Source organism: Chlorocebus sabaeus, chromosome 26 (genome assembly GCF_047675955.1).
Source record: "Chlorocebus sabaeus isolate Y175 chromosome 26, mChlSab1.0.hap1, whole genome shotgun sequence".
Classification (NCBI taxonomy): Eukaryota; Metazoa; Chordata; class Mammalia; order Primates; family Cercopithecidae; genus Chlorocebus; species Chlorocebus sabaeus.
The window spans coordinates 10,787,388-10,804,427 of record NC_132929.1 but is presented as its reverse complement, the minus strand read 5'-3'; the positions used below and the strand labels follow the sequence as shown (position 1 = coordinate 10,804,427).

At 38.6% G+C, this 17,040-nt stretch overlaps 1 protein-coding gene and 1 pseudogene across 2 annotated transcripts in view; both read left to right on the top strand.

Annotated features, from left to right (window-relative positions):
* The window catches only part of AQR (aquarius intron-binding spliceosomal factor), a 115,599-nt gene that overhangs the window by 27,424 nt on the left and 71,135 nt on the right, over positions 1-17,040 (top strand). The window contains exons 10-13 of the mRNA XM_008017124.3: positions 3,893-3,957; positions 6,134-6,250; positions 8,170-8,283; positions 12,216-12,319. Coding sequence (XP_008015315.3) covers positions 3,893-3,957; positions 6,134-6,250; positions 8,170-8,283; positions 12,216-12,319 — 400 coding nt within the window. The remainder of the gene's footprint in view (positions 1-3,892; positions 3,958-6,133; positions 6,251-8,169; positions 8,284-12,215; positions 12,320-17,040) is intronic.
* LOC140710434 (midkine pseudogene) lies at positions 10,990-11,811 on the top strand (annotated as a pseudogene). The gene has a single exon (XR_012091450.1). The product of XR_012091450.1 is annotated as a midkine pseudogene (transcript).

Here is a 17,040-nt window from a genome sequence, read left to right as displayed (position 1 = left end):
GCCTCCCGAGTAGCTGTGATTACAGTCTTGCGCCACCATGCCCGGCTAGTTTTTTATTTTTGGTAGAGATGAGGTTTATTCATGTTGGCCGGGCTGGTCTCGAACTCCTGACCTCAAGTGATCCATTCACCTCAGCCTCCCAAGGTGCTGGGATTACAGGCGTAAGCCACCACGTCTGGCCTAAGGGTTATTTTAAAGGCACCAGTGTGGTTATTGAAATATTCCTTTAAGTAGCAAATATTTTTATCACCTAATTACTAGATCTAGGTCCCCTTTAAGGTGCTGGGATACAGTTGTGAACAGGAAAATTACAGACCATATTTGCATATTATTTATAATATGGTGCTGAATAGTGTTTTTAGTACTATTGATACTGTTTGGAGGAAAAAAGGAGAAATATTACTGATATTTGAGCTAAAAGACTAAATAGAAGGATTTTCCTCCATCATAGCTCCATTTATTGATTTAAAAATAAGTATGTATTATATAGAGTATATACTATATAAAAATGTATAAAATATAATTATAATTGTTTATTATTATTATTTTTTGAAACAGAGTCTCACTCTGTCAGCCAGGCTGGAGTGCAGTGGCACAATCTTGGCTCACTGCAACCTTCGTCTCCCGGACTCAAGCAGTTCTCCTACTTCAGCCTCCTGAGTAGCTGGAGTTACAAGCGTGTGCCACCACGCCCAGCTAATTTTTGTATTTTTAGTAGAGACGGGGATTTACCATGTTGGCCAGGCTGGTCTTGAACTCCTGACCTCAGGTAATCCACCCGTCTCAGCCTCCCAAAGTGCTGGGATTACAGGCATGAGCCACCATGCCCAGCCAGTTGTTTAATATTTTTAAGTGGAATATAATCTAAGAACAGCTCTATAGGTGTACCATATTTATATTTTTGCATCAGAAAGTGCAGCTTTTAAAAAAATACAATGGAGTGAGTTATAAATGCTGACCCTTCAAGTAATATTTTACAGCTGAAAATCATAGCTACAATTCAGTGAGGAGTTGATACCAATGCAGTAAATCAGTTGTATCTGATTTGGGGCACAGTACTGCTGCTAGCATTAGTATAAAGAAAACGTTTTATGCTTATAATCTTAAGTCACTTAATGTTAGTGTATCTATATCTTTCCACTAAGTGCCTTCAACCTGGAAAGAGGACTAAGATTGGGTTTTCTTCTTTTTTTTTTTTTGAGATGGAGTCTTGCTCTGTTGCCCAGGCTGGAGTGCAGTGGCGCGATCTCGGCTTACTGCAACTTCAGCCTCCCAGGTTCATGCCATTCTCCTGTCTCAGCCTCCCGAGTAGCTGGGACTACAGGAGCCTGCCACCTCGCCTGGCTAATATTTTTTTTGTATTTTTAGTGGAGACGGGGTTTCACTATGTTAGCCAGGGTGGTCTCAATCTCCTGACCTCGTGATCTGCCCACCTCGGCCTCCCAAAGTGCTAGGATTACAGGCGTGAGCCACCGCGCCTGGCCTAAGATTGGGTTTTCTTGGCACAAAGAGTAACATTGAGTGCTTTGAGCTACTAATGTCTATAGACTAATGTCTGTAATAAAAATTGATATCTCTAACTGTGGAATGTTTATCTAGGGTCATCTAGGTTTCAAAAACAAGAACATAGGGTATGCAGTAATTTAACAGCCTATAAACCACTTGCTGTTGCCACTATTGTTTATATACTGTCAGAAAACAACTTTTTTTTTTTTTTTTTTGAGATGGAGTTTTATTCTGTCTCCCAGGCTGGAGTGCAGTGGTGCAAACTCAGCTCACTACAACATCTGCCTCCTGGGTCCAAGTGATTCTCCTGCCTCAGCCTCCCGAGTAGCTGGTACTACAGGTGCACACCACCATGTCCGGCTAATTTTTGTATTCTTAGTAGATATGGAGTTTCACCATGTTGGCCAGGCTGGTCTTGGACTCCTGACCTCAAGTGATCCCTCCTCAGCCTCCCAAAGTGCTGGGGTTACAGGTGTGAGCCACTGCGCCTGGCTAGAAAACATCATTTCTTAGTCTTGAGTTTCTATCAAAACTTGTCAGCTTGCTGGCAAAGGAACTAACAGGATGGTGACAATAATTTGCCAGTTCAGAATGGGTATGAAGATAGATGGATTATATACTTAGGAAACAGAAGGCTAATTTTTCAAAGATTTTAAGAAGGATTGTAGTTTCCTTTTAAAATAGGGTCATTAAAAACGGAATGCCCAGATGAGTTGTTGAAAATCTGTGTAGGACAGTCTGAGATGTTAAGATTGCTGTTAGAAGGGGAAAAAAGTTACAGTGTAACAGAGACAAATGATAAGGATATATTTGTGCCTGAAATTGGGACACCAAAGTTTCTTGCTGTTAGAAGGGGAAAAAAGTTACAGTGTAACAGAGACAAATGATAAGGATATATTTGTGCCTGAAATTGGGACACCAAAGTTTCTACCTTAGGCAACATGCCCAGTAGACCAGCTGTGGTAAAAACATGCAACTTTATTCACCAGGGCACAGAACTTGAGCACCATGCATTGTTTTCTAATTTTAAATAGGCCATTGCCAGTAATTTCTCAAGAGATAAATAAAGATACAGAATTCAGAATTTGCTCACTGTTTTAGTTTGGGAAAAAATGTTTTCCTTTGACGGTTACAAGAACAAAAGATAGCAACAAAAGGTTGGTTTGAATGGATTTAATTTAAAAATTGCTCCTTTAAATTTTTATTTTAAACAACTATATGTGTATGTCAGAAAACCTGGGTTCCAGTTCTAACCAACCATTCTAGCTTTACACCTTTATCAGGTCATTTTCGTTGATCATGTTTTGCTACCTGGAAAATGAAGATCTAGAATAGATGCTCCCAAAGGTCTTTTCCAGCTAATAATTTCTATACTTCTGTTATTTCAGGGTTTAGATTATGGGCATATGCTAGCTGAAAAAGTTCCAGTTAACATTTCTGTATATGTTAAACACAAAAGTATTCGCATTTCTTGCTTTACATTAAGCTTTCCGTTTTCCTGTACACTACAGATAAATAAATGGATTTTTATGTAAGCATTTGTAGGATGCCTTCTATAGGTCTGGCACTGGGTGTTAGTCACTGCCGCAAGTCTTTAAACTAAGTAGCAACAGGAAACCTAAAATTATCTTTGTTTTAATTGAAACCAACTTGACAGGATGGTTTTAGTTGGTAAAATGGTAGACCATTTCCTGGCATTAGAAAAAAAGCTTGTACTCTGAAAGAATTTCATGCCCTAAGGTTGTAATTATTTAAAAATAAAAATAAATGTTTGTAAAAATAGTATATTATGCTCATAAATAGTAATATAATAAGCTAGTGATTTATAAGGTATTTTTATTGTTCGTTGTGTCATTGGCATTCTAATGTTAAAGTAATACATGTACAGGGGAAAAAAATCAAAAATTGTCTCTCTAATTAGTTTTCAGTGCAGTTTAAAGGTGTGTGTGTGTAGATACACGTGTGTGTGTATACATATGAGAAAACTCTCAGAAGTTTAGAATGTAAAGACAAGGAAAGTTGAGCAAAAACTGATATAAAACTGCCTTCTAGTTTTTATATCTCTTAAGTTTTTCCAAGATCTAACTAAATACGGATTTTTAAAGATTAATACTTTTAAAATGTCTTTGCAAACCTGATTTTTAAAATGTCCTTCTGACACAAGCTAGATTTTTTATTTTCTCATATTTGTAGAGCTAAGTATCAGGGTAAGACCTGCCTTAAAAAATACGTATATGTGAGATCCTCATTCTAGATCATAGTCCAATTCTGATGAATAAAAGACAAATGACTTTATTTAAGTTATTAAATAACTGCCAGTTTTCAGAAACAGCGTCCAAAATGGCCTAGTAAGAAAATTCTATCACGCTTTCTCTCTTATGTCTAGAACCTGTCACTATGGACAAAGTTCATTACTGTGAAAGATTCATTGAACTTATGATTGATCTAGAGGTAAGAAATCTACAGTGACCTTTTGTTATATAATCATTAGGGGGTCCAAGATTAAGCATATAACTATATATGAAGTATTTTTTTTCTTTCCTTTTCTTTCAGTACATATGTAGTATATATTTATTATACATATGTATTGTATTATTTATTGTATACATATATAATACATATGTATAATACAATACATATTGGGCACCCATGTATTGTATAATGATATAGTATACATTATTTATTGATATACATTAATATACATTATACATTAATAAAAAGTTAATACAATACAATACAATACAATACAATAAAAATACACTAATAAAATAAAAAAAAATTATTTTCTCTTCTCTTCTTTTCTCTTCTCTTTTCTTCTTTTCTTTCCTTTGAGACAGGGTCTTGCTCTGTCACCAAGGCTAGAACGCAGTGGCGCCGTCTCAGCTCACTGCACGCTTCGCCTCCCAGGCCTCAAGTGATCCTCTGGATCCACCTCATACTCCTGAGCAGCTTAGACTACAGTTGGGCACCACCACGCCCAGCTAATTTTTGTGTTTTTTGTAGAGACAGGGTTTCACCATATTGCCCAGGCTGGTCTCAAACTCCTGGGCTCAAGCAGTCCTTCCACCTTGGCCTCCCAAGTAGGAGGACTACTTGGGATTATAGGTGTGAGCCACCGTGCCTGGTCTATATGAAGTACTTCTTCATCACCTCAAACTCGTTTTACTTTGCACCTGTTTCTGGGTGTCACTTAGAGAAGGAACTCACGAGTAGTTGGCCCTTGAGGTTTTCAAATGACTGACTCATCTATCATGGGCTGTTGTGTGTAGAAAAAATATTACGTAGTGTAGTTATTAAACATGAGTCTAGCAGTGACAATTTATTTTGTGTCATACTTTAATACCCCTCAAACAGAGTTTTCTATAGTGGCTGAAGTCATGGGTTTATAATTGTCTCCTTAAATAATCTCACTTTTCTAAATGTGCCCAATGTTTGCGAAGAAAAATATAGCTGCTGTGTTCAATTTTTTAAAATGAAGATTCTTAAAAACAAAAAAAAATTTCATACTCTTTCGCGCAGGATTTGCTGACAAGTTCAGATACAGAATTGATTTCCTTTCCTTTGTCATTAATGTGGGAAATTGAAAGAAAATCTGTTCCTTATCTGGAGAAGTAAGGTGGTTTCTTGATACGAGTATTAGCATATTGGACTAGCAGTCATTCATGAGATCTTTCAAATTCTAGCTTTGCCAGTAACTAATTTATAACTTCTGAGGGTCTCAGTAACTTCATCTATAAAATGAGGATATTTGATTAGATTAGTGATTTGCAAGCTATGGTATAGGGGAACATGAGGAGAGGAAACAGACAGGAATCTCCACATAGGAATTTGTACTTCCTTTTTCCTCAGAGCAACTCCACTTTTAAACTTACACACAGTACATATGGGATTTTATGTAGGATTTTGTTGGAACACTACGGGACAAGATGATCTGTGAGATTCCTTTAGTGCTAGATTTCCTTCCTTCCTTCCTTCCTTCCTTCCTTCCTTCCTTCCTTCCTTCCTTCCTTCCTTCCTCCCTCCCTCCCTCCCTCCCTCCCCTTCCTCCCCTTCCTCCCCTTCCTTCCCTTCCTTTCCTTTCTTTTCTTTCTTTCTTGTCTTTGACAGAGTCTTGGTCTGTCGCCCAAGCTGGAGTGTGGTGGCAGGATCTTGGTTGAAGACAACCTCTGCCTCCTGGGTTCAAGCAATTCTCCCTGCCTCAGCCTCCCGAGTAGCTGGGATTACAGGCGCCCATCACCACACCCAGCTAGTTTTTGTATTCTTAGTAGAGATAGGGATTTGCCCTGTTGGCCAGGCTAATCTCGAACTCCTGACCTCAGGTGATCCACCTGCCACGGCCTCCCAAAGTGCTGGGATAATAGGCATGAGCCACCATGCCTGGTCCCTTATTTTCAATTTTATCTTAAAAGTTCTTTCATCATCATTATTGTTTTTAAAACCAAAAACATTGCCACTGAGTTTATTTACAGCATGAACGGGACCTCTTGCATTGTGTACCATGTGTCTATTGGAAGGTTAGAGGGTGCCTTGTATGTGATTAATACTTGTGAGTTAAATATCAGTACATTTCACTTCTAGCTGTGGAGAATAGATGCAAACTTACTGTTACGATGTTTGTTTTTCCCAGGCCCTATTACCCACAAGGCGCTGGTTTAATACCATCCTGGATGACTCCCACCTTCTGGTTCACTGTTACCTTTCCAATCTTGTTCATAGAGAAGAGGATGGCCATCTTTTTTCCCAGGTGAATATTTATGTATCTGAACATATTTATTGTTTTACTTTCTAAACTGATCTTTTCTTTGCCACAACTGGGAGTATCTGGGCATAACACAAACTCCTGGTTATTTTAAAGTCATGTCTTAATGTGTAAAATGAATGTATTATATAGATTGCCTCTAGTAATTATGTAACTTTTTGTTCATTATATGTGATTTTTATTATTACACTAAATTATGATTTGGGGAATACAGTCACCATGTTCACAAGTTTTGATTTTATGTGAAATATAATAGCTGATGGGCATTAATTTTAAATGAACTATGCCCCAATACTATGACTCTTTCTATAAGATAATGGTGACAGACAGTTGATCGTGTAGAAGTGTACATGCTCCCTTGAATAAGGAAGCTGCAAATGCACTTAACTTTGTTGTCTTGGTAGGAAGACACAGTATTTTACATTTCCTGTTATGTCATGCAGAAGAAAGCATTTCTTTTGGTTTTGTTTTGTTTGTGGAGACAGAGTTTGCTCTGTCACCCAGGCTGGAGTGCAGTGGTGGTGGCATGATCTCAGCTCACTGCAGCCTCCGCCTCCTGGGTTCAAGTGATTCTCCTGCCTCAGCCTCCCCAGTTTAATACCATCCTGATACCAGCCGGAATTACAGGTATGCACCACCACGCCTGGCTAATGTTTTGTATTTTTAGTAGACACAGGGTCTCACCATGTTACCGAGGTGGTCTCACACTCTTGAACTAAGGCAATTTGCCCACCCTGGCCTCCCAAAATGCTGGGATTACAGGCGTGAACCACTACACCCAGCAGAAGAAATCATTTTTAACAAACTTCTAATGCTATCTTTCAGTGAGATCATACTTAGAGATACAATTTTGGTATGTGTTTACATATCCCCTTTGTTCTTTTATATCTGTGAGCATTTCTCCTATTCTTTTTTAAAATTTCTATCTAGTGATTTGCCACATATATTAAAATATTTTAAATCCTAATATCTGATCTGCCATAGATTAGATCTAAAAATAAAGATTTGGGTTGAGTGCAGCCAGTAGGCTCTGTTGAAGCTGCTGCTACAGGGGAGACATCAGAGCCTCGTTAGCAAGAGAAACTAAGCCAAAGGACTTTGATGGCCATGGAGAAAAAAGAATAACTTAGCTTTCCCTGTCTTACTGTTTTTCCTTAAAAGAAGCAGCACAGCCAGGCACGGTGGCTCATACCTGTAATCCCAGCACTTTGGGAGGCCGAGGCGGGCAGATCATGAGGTCAGGAGATTGAGACCATCCTGGCTAACATGGTGAAACCCAGTCTCTACTAAAAATACAAAAAATTAGCTGGGCGTGGTGGCGGGCACCTGTAGTCCCAGCTACTCGGGAGGCTGAGGCAGGAGAATGGCGTGAACCTGGGAGGCAGAGCTTGCAGTGAGCCGAGATCGTGCCACTGCACTCCAGCCTGGGCGACAAAGCTTGACTCTGACTCAAAAAAAAAAAAAAAAAGCAGCATATAAAAAAGTATCTCCAATTATGAATTGCAAAACCTGTAGTAAGAGACCTCAGGAGTTCCCTCTGGTGCTATAGCTTTGTAAGTTTTCAGTGATGTAGGATAGATTTTGTTTGTTTCATTAAAATGCTGGGCTTCTTTAGATTACCTCCTTAATGTCTCTTAAGTATTGGGATTGCAGTATAAGTTTTTCTTTGCAGAAGTAGATGATGTATATGAAATAGACTTAACAATTTATTCACATACTCCATTTTCACGTAACTAAAACATTTTTAGTTGGATATACTCTAAAAATCTTTTTTGTAATGTTTACATTCCTGAGTTTTTCGGCACCTCTGAGAAACTGTGTGAACCTGTTTATTATTTTAAATAGTATTGTGCTTTCTTGCCCTTATGTTCATATGATTTATACATTTAAATGTGTTTCTTCAGCTTTTGGACATGCTTAAATTCTATACTGGTTTTGAAATTAATGACCAAACTGGAAATGCTCTGACAGAGAATGAGATGACCACAATTCACTATGATAGAATTACATCTCTACAGGTAATTAAAATACATTGTAGACTTTGTGTATGCTCCATAAGGTTTTGTCATACTACAATTTAGGTTTTTTATAGGTACAGATTGAAAACGATGCTAATTTAATAGTGTTTTTATATTCAATATTTTTAATGTTTCTTTTTCTGATGAATTCTTGAAAAATAAGACTTTCTTTTATAACCTGTCTAAATTCTGTGAATCAGTATACTGATATTTGCTACTCAGAAATATTAGTTATTGGGCCAGTTTGGTGCATTTAAATATTAGCTCTGCTGTCAGTTTTATTTTATTAAAGAGTATTTCAACATATGGCAGGGGGTGTGTAAGCATTTTGCACATTTTTAAGATGAACACATATGATGGGACTGAAATTTACCAGTGTAGTTCAGATATGCCCAAAAAAGTATCTTCATTTGTTTTCTATTGCTGATCTTATCTTGTTCTTGAGCTTCAGTTTCTCTGATGGTAGAAGGAAGTTTTATTTGTCAGTTTAAAATAATCCAGCTATTTCTATTTAAAGTAATCCAGCTATTTCTGTTTTAAAGAGTCTTTTGTAAGGGGTAAAGATTCAGTTCAAACCCTTTTGTAATCAAGTTAGCTATCTCTTAAGAGATCTCTCTTCTCCAAAGCTGGAGGCATCATGCTACCTGACTTCAAACTATATACTACAAGGCTACAGTAACCAAAACAGCTTGGTACTGGTACCAAAACAGACATATAGACCAGTGGAGCAGAACAGAGACCTCAGAAATAACACCACACGTCTACAACCATCTGATTTTTGACACACATGACAAAAACAAGCAATGGGGAAAGGATCTCCTATTCAGTAAATGGTGCTGGGAAAGCTGGCTAGCCACATGCAGAAAAGCGAAACTGGACTCCTTCCTTACAGCTTCTACAAAAATTAACTCAAGGTGAATTAAAGACTTAAAAGTAAAACCCAAAACCATAAAAACCCTACAAGAAAACCTAGGCGATACCATTCAGGACATAGGCATGGGCGAAGACTTTATGACAAAAACGCCAAAAGCAATTGCAACAAAAGCCAAAATTGGCAAATGGGATCTAGTTAAACTAAAGAGCTTCTGCACAGCAGAAGAAACTGTCATCAGAGTGAACGGGCAACCTACAGAATGGGAGAAAATTTTTGCAATCTATCCATCTGACAAAGGTCTAATATCCAGAATTTATAAGGAACTTAAACATATTTACAAGAAAAAAACAACCCCATCAAAAAGTGGGCAACGTGTATGAACAGACACTTCTCAAAAGAAGACATTTATGTGGCCAATGAACATATGAAGAAAAACTCAACATCACTGATCATCGGAGAAATGCAAATCAAAACCACAATGAGATATCATACCATCTCACACCAGTCAGAATGGCAATTATTAAAAACTCTGGAAACAATAGATGCTGGCAAGGCTGCAGAGAAATAGGAACGCTTTTACACTGTTGGTAGCAATGTAAATTAGTTCAACCATTGTGGAAGACAGTATGGTGATCCCTCAAGGATCCAGAACGAGAAATACTATTTGACCCAGCAATCCCATTACTGGGTATATACCCAAAAGAATATAAATCATTCTACTATGAAGGCACATGCACACTTATGTTTATTGCAGCACTATTTGCAATAGCAAAGACATAGAACCGACCCAAATTCCCATCAATGATAGACTGGATAAAGAAAATGTGGCACATACACACCATGGAATACTATGCAGCCATCAGAAGGAATGAGATCATGTCCCTTGCGGGGACATGGATGAAGCTGGAAGTCATCATCCTCAGCAAAGTAACACAGGAATGAAAAACCAAACACCGCATGTTCTCACTCATAAGCAGGAGTTGAACATTGAGAATACATGGACACAGAGAGGGGATCAACACCCACCAGGACCTGTTGGGGATGGGAGTTGAGGGGAGGGAACTTACAGGACAGGCCAATAGGTGCAGCAAACCACCATGGCACATGTATACCTATGTAACAAACCTGCACATTTCCACATGTATCCCGTTTTTTTTTTTTTTTTAAGAAGAAAAATAAATAAATAAATAATGGTGTACAAAGCGAAAAAAAATCTCTGTTATTTTTCTTTCCTAGTACGTATGTGGAGATACTAAAATAGCCTTATTGTTTTGGAAGAGGGATTAACTCAGATGTCTTTTCCTGCTTTTTTCACAGCGTTAGTGTTTTTGTCCTGTGCCCTTGGAATAACCACAGCTGGTGTGGCATGTGGTCTATTGTATTGACACAGGCAAAGCATCATTATTGCTTCCAAGGAACTTGGCTATTTCCCCTGTTGAGGAGGCCCCAACTTTGCCTGATGGTGCTAGCATTCTCCTAAGGACTGACTTGTTTATTTCCTTGCTTATACAATTCTTTTCTCATGCTTGGGTTGCAGAGTCGTTTTGCCATTGTGTGTAGTAATCTCATAATCCCATGGCAAGCTCGCTCCTGGCAACCTTCTGTGTCATCCACCATGGAACACATGAAAACTTCTGAATCTTTTCTGTGCCACATGGGCATCAAGGAAGACTAGGGATATTATTTCAATCACTCTGTCATCAAATCCCAAGGAAGACTAGGGATATTATCTCAGTCACTCTGTTGCAATGCTACTATTTCTGTTTTCTGACAGCTTACCCTATGTTGGTTGAGACTGCTGCCCTGTGAGGTCTTTTCCCAGAGTTCCAAACAAAAGCAAGGCACAGGGGCCCGGCGCGGGAGGGAGCGAAGCAGCGCGGGCAGCGAGCGAGATGCAGCACCGAGGCTTCCTCCTTCTCACTCTCCTCGCCCTGCTGGCGCTCACCTCCGCAGTGGCCAAAAAGAAAGACAAGGTGAAGAAGGGCGGCCCGGGGAGCGAGTGTGCGGAGTGGGCCTGGGGGCCCTGCACCCCCAGCAGCAAGGATTGCGGCGTGGGTTTCCGCGAGGGCACCTGCGGGGCCCAGACCCAGCGCATCCGGTGCAGGGTGCCCTGCAACTGGAAGAAGGAGTTTGGAGCCGACTGCAAGTACAAGTTTGAGAACTGGGGTGCGTGTGATGGGGGCACAGGCACCAAAGTCCGCCAAGGCACCCTGAAGAAGGCGCGCTACAATGCCCAGTGCCAGGAGACCATCCACGTCACCAAGCCCTGCACCCCCAAGACCAAAGCCAAGGCCAAAGCCAAGAAAGGGAAGGGAAAGGACTAGAGGCCAAGCCTGGATGCCAAGGAGCCCCTGGTGTTACATGGGGCCTGGCCCACGCCCTCCCTCTTCCAGGCCCGAGATATGACCCACCAGTGCCTTCTGTCTGCTCGTTAGCTTTAATCAATCATTCCCTGCCTTGTCCCTCTCACTCCCCAGCCCCACCCCTAAGTGCCCAAAGTGGGGAGGGACAAGGGATTCTGGGAAGCTTTAGCCTCCCCCAAAGCAATGTGAGTCCCAGAGCCCGCTTTTGTTCTTCCCCACAATTCCATTACTAAGAAACACATCAAATAAACTGACTCCCCCCCCCCCCCAAAAAAAAAAAAAAAAAAAAAAGCAAGGCACAAGCATAATGTTTTTGGTCTTTCCTTCAAGTTCTCTCTGCAGCCAGAGTTTCCCTTGGGACTTTCTTTTAGTCTTGTTGGACCAGTTCTTGATAATCAAGTGTGTATTTGTTTTTTTCTCCTCTTCTATCAATAAAGCTTGCCTTTGTGGCTATTTTCATATATATTGAAAATGCTTTCAGATATCAAAAGCTGAACACCGACTCTGTTTTTTACATTTCTGCTATGACAGGTGCAGTCTTTTCTCTTTTTATTACATGCTTCTGTCTAATTAAGGTAGAGGTCACGTAAGAAAGAGAAATGCGTTAATATTTTTATAAAATATTTTCATTCTTAAATATGTTTATATTAATATGTAGACATTAATTATTAATATTTTTTGCTATTATTTTCTAGAGAGCTGCTTTTGCACATTTTCCTGAACTCTATGATTTTGCCCTCTCAAACGTGGCAGAAGTAGATACTCGGGAGTCCTTGGTCAAGTTTTTTGGACCTCTTAGGTAAGACAACATGAAAAAACTATATATTCTTTTTTTGTATCATGCTGCCTCAATTTTACTTTTCTTTATTGCTTTTAATCATTTTGCAGTACTTTAGGTAATATTACTTGTTATTTCACTCTTCATTGACGTCCACAACTAGTGCTTCTCTCCAGCAGTTTGGTGTCTTTGTCACTTATCCATGTTTGGTAAAGTTTCTATTTTTTATGATGTATACACTTTTCTTTTTTCTTTTTTTTTTTTTTTTTTTTTTTTTGAGACGGAGTCTTGGTCTGTCACCCAGGCTGGAGTGCAGTGGCCGGATCTCAGCTCACTGCAAGCTCCGCCTCCCGGGTTCACGCCATTCTCTTGCCTCAGCCTCCCGAGTAGCTGGGACTACAGGCGCCTGCCACCTTGCCTGGGTAGTTTTTTGTATTTTTTAGTAGAGACGGGGTTTCACTGTGTTAGCCAGGATGGTCTCGATCTCCTGACCTCGTGATCCGCCCGTCTCGGCCTCCCAAAGTGCTGGGATTACAGGCTTGAGCCACTGCACCCGGCCTATATACACTTTTCTTAGATCTTAAATTTTTCTTAGAGTAGAATATAAAGCTGGTCATTTTCATCAATCAGACGACATATGACAAAAACCAATAAAGATTCATTATGTGTGATACTAGAGGTGTGACTTAGGGAAATTTTTGCATGTTTAAAATTTATAAAATTAGTAATATCCTCTGGCACTTAGTTATCTGCTAATATATCCTTTTGAAAATAGTGATAATAATGGCATACATTTATTTACTATGTGAAAGACATTCTGTGAAGTGTGTAAACAACTCTGAAAACTCATACTAGAAGTAGGTACCATTTTACATATAAGGTATCTGAGGCATAGAATAGTTAAGTAATTTGCCTAGGTTACACGGCAAGTAAGTGGCAGAGATACAATTTAAACCCAGATAGTGTGATTTCCAAGCCCTAACTTTGAACTACTGTACTGTATCATCTCCCAGCTCTTGGGAGGAATTATGTTTAGTTCTTTGACTATTTAAAATGTAATCAGCTGAGGTTGGTTTGGTTGTTCATTCTCATATGAGGATTTAATATAATTAATAACACATAGATTCATTTCATTCTTTTAAATAACTACATAGAGTTCCATTAAACAGGACCACCATACTATTTTTTTAAAAGTTTGTCTCCTATTGGCGAATCTTTTTTTTTTTTTGGGACGACGTCTTGCTCTGTCGCCCAGACTGGAGTACAGTGGTGTGATCTCGGCTCACTGCAACCTCCACCTCCCGAGTTCAAGCGATTCTCCTGCCTCAGCCTCCTGAATAGCTGGGACTACAGGCACGTTCCACCATGCCCAGCTAATTTTTGCAGTTTTAGTAGAGATGAGGTTTCACCATGTTGGCCAGGCTGGTCTTGAACTTCTGACCTCAGGTGATCCTGCATTGGCCTTCCAAAGAGGTGGGATTACAGGCATGAGCCACCGTGCCTGGCCTGCTGTTGGTGAATCTTTAATTTTTAAGTTTTGGCTTTTACAAACAGTTCTGCAATGAGCATCCTTTTCATACTGATTCCTAGAAGCAGAATGGCTGACTCAAATGGGGCGTGTGTTTAAAATTTGTTACATATTGCTAAATTTCCTTCAGAAAAGACTATATCAGTTTACACTTAAACTAGCAGTGTATGAGGATTTATTTTTCTCCCTACTAATGCTGGGTAAATTAGACTTTAATTTTTGCTATTTTTGTCTCGTTTTACTTTGCATTTCCCTGATCTTATTCGGGAAATTAAGCATTTTTCTGTTTTTTCTTGGCCATTTATATTTCTTCTGTAACCTTCTTATTTTCTTTTGCTATTTTGCATTTCATTGCTTGTCATCTTACTGATTTTAAAGAACTTTTAATATTTTTGATCCTAATCCTTTGTCTAGTTTGTGTTGCAGTTATTTGCTCTCAGTTTAACTTTGCTTATAACATCTTTTGTCATTATGGATATTTAAAATTTTTAATGACAACTGTCAATCTTTTAAATAACTGTATTAGGTGCTTTATGTAGAAGTCCTTCTCACCCTAAGGTTATAAAATGTTTTCCTTTATTTTTAAAATACTTTTGTTGCTTTTTTTTTAAAAAAAAACATTTAGCTTAGCTGCATAATTCATCTGGGGAATTTATTTTTGCCCGTAGAACTCCTTTACACTCTTAAAAATTATTGAGGATCCCGAAGAACGTTTATGTGTATTATATTCATTATATTCACTATAGTAGAAATAAAAACTGGAACGATCTTAAATATTTATTAATTCATTTAAAAATACCAATTGAGGCTGGGCGTGGTGGCTCATGCCTGTAATCCCAGCACTTTGGGAGGCTGAGGCGGGCGGATCACCTGAGGTCAGGAGTTCGAGACCAGCCTGGCAAACATGGTGAAACCCCATCTTACTAAAAATACAAAAATTAGCCAGGCGTGGTGGTGCATGCCTTTAATTCCAGCTACTTGGGAGGCTGGGGCAAGAGAATGGCCTGAACCTGGGAGGCGGAGGTTACAGTAAGCCAAGATTGTGCCACTGCACTCCAGCCTGGGCAACAGAGTGAGACTCCATCTCAAAAAAAAAAAAAAGTATATTGATTCAAATCTGTTGTATGTTAGCCATATGTATTGCTAATGAAAAACGTATTCTCCAAAGTGAAAAGAAAGCCACCATTAAAAGAGTGTCATTGTTTGACATTTTTGTGACTGATTTAATTGAAGACAGATTTGCACATCTGCTTCTGGATTCAGTTTGTTGTAAGATATTGCTTTGGTTGAAGTAAATTAAGACAATTCGGCCTTACACAGAGGGAAGTGTATTTTGATAAGCTTTATCAAATAATTGGGAATGTTCTTTGATACGCTATGAAAACTTGACAAGTGGTAGTTCCTTTAAAAATTAGTTTCAGAGTAGAATCTGAAACTGTGTCAAGGAGGTCTGTACAATTAAAATGAATTAATTTGAAAAATTAGAAGCTAGGTCTTGCTTATGGATAAGAGGACTCAACAACGTGTGAATCCTTCCCAAATTAATCTATGGATATATTTTAATTCCAATCATAATTCTAGCAGGATATTTTATAGAAATTGACAAACATTTTAAAAATAACATAGAAAGGCAAAGGAACTAGCCCAAACCATTTTGTAACAGAACAAAGTTGGAAGATTCTAATTTCAAGACTTGCTGTAAAGCTATAGTAATCAAGACATTATGGTATTGATAAATGGATAGATGTATAGATCAATGGAATAGAATTGAGTCCAGAAATAGACCATACTTATATGGTTAGTTGAGTTTTGACTAATGTGTCAAGGCAACTCAGTAGAGAAAGGATTTCATCAGTGGTGCCGAAACAATTAGATATCCATATGCAAAGTATAAACCTTGACCCATACCTTGCATCATATACATAAATTAACCAAAAATGGATTATAGACCTTAATGTCAAACCTAAAACTTCTAGGAAATATGTGAGAAATTTTTTGTGATCGTGGTTTGTGCAAAGATTTCTATAGACACCAAAGCACAATCCATAATGGAACAAAAAATGATGAATTGGACTTGATCAAAACTAGGAGACTTCTGCTCTTTGAAAAACATTGATAAGAGAATAAAAAAAGCTACAACCTAGAAGAAAATATTGGCTAAATAGATACTCGATGAAGGAATGGTACCCAGAAATCTCAGAACTCAATACAGTAGTCCCCCACTTTCTGCAGGAAATGTGTTCCAAGAACCCCAGTGGATGCCTGAAACTGTAGATTGTACTGAACCCTATACTGTGTTTTTACATGTACACGTAAAAACCTATGATAAAGCTATGAATTAGGCACAGTAAGAGATTAACAGCAATAATAGGAGAACAGTTACAACAATATACTATAATAAAAGTTATGCGAATGTCGTCTCTCTCTCAAGAGATCTTATTCTACTGTACTTAACTATTTCCAGACTGTGGTCAACCATGAGTAACTGAAATTACGGGAAGTGAAACCACAGATAAGTGGGGACTCCTATAATAATAAAACAATTTACAAGTGACAAAAGATTTGAACAGACACTTGACCAAAATAGATGTCAGTAAGCCCATGGAAAGATGCTTAACACGTTTAGTCATTGGGGAAATACAAATTTAAACCATAAGAAGATACTACATACCTATTAGAATTTTTTTTTTTGTTTTTTTAAATGGGTAAAGCCAGGCACAATGGTTCATGTCTGTGATTCCAGCACTTTGGGAGGCTGAAGCAGAAGGATCACTTATCTACTAAAAATCAAAACAATTAGCCAGGCGTGTTGGCACAATACTTGTAATCCCAGCTACTCAGGAGGCTGAGATAAGAGGGTTGCTTGAGCCCAGGAGGTTGAGGCTGCAGTGAACTATGATCATACCACTGTACTTCAGCCTGGACAACAGAGCAAGACCCTATCTCAAAACAAAACAAAACCAAAAAAAAAAAAAAAAAAAACCAACCCTGAAATAGATAATATTGACTCTTGGCAAGGATGTGGAGCAATTGGAATTCTCATAATTGCTGGTGGGAATTCAAAGTGGGATAGCCACTTTGGAAAAATTTGAGTTTCTTGTAAAGATAAACATGAACTTAACATTATGATCCAGTGTTTTCCACTTACAGATATATTCAAGAAAAGTGAAAACTTATGTTCACACAAAAATATGTACAAAAATGAATATAGTTG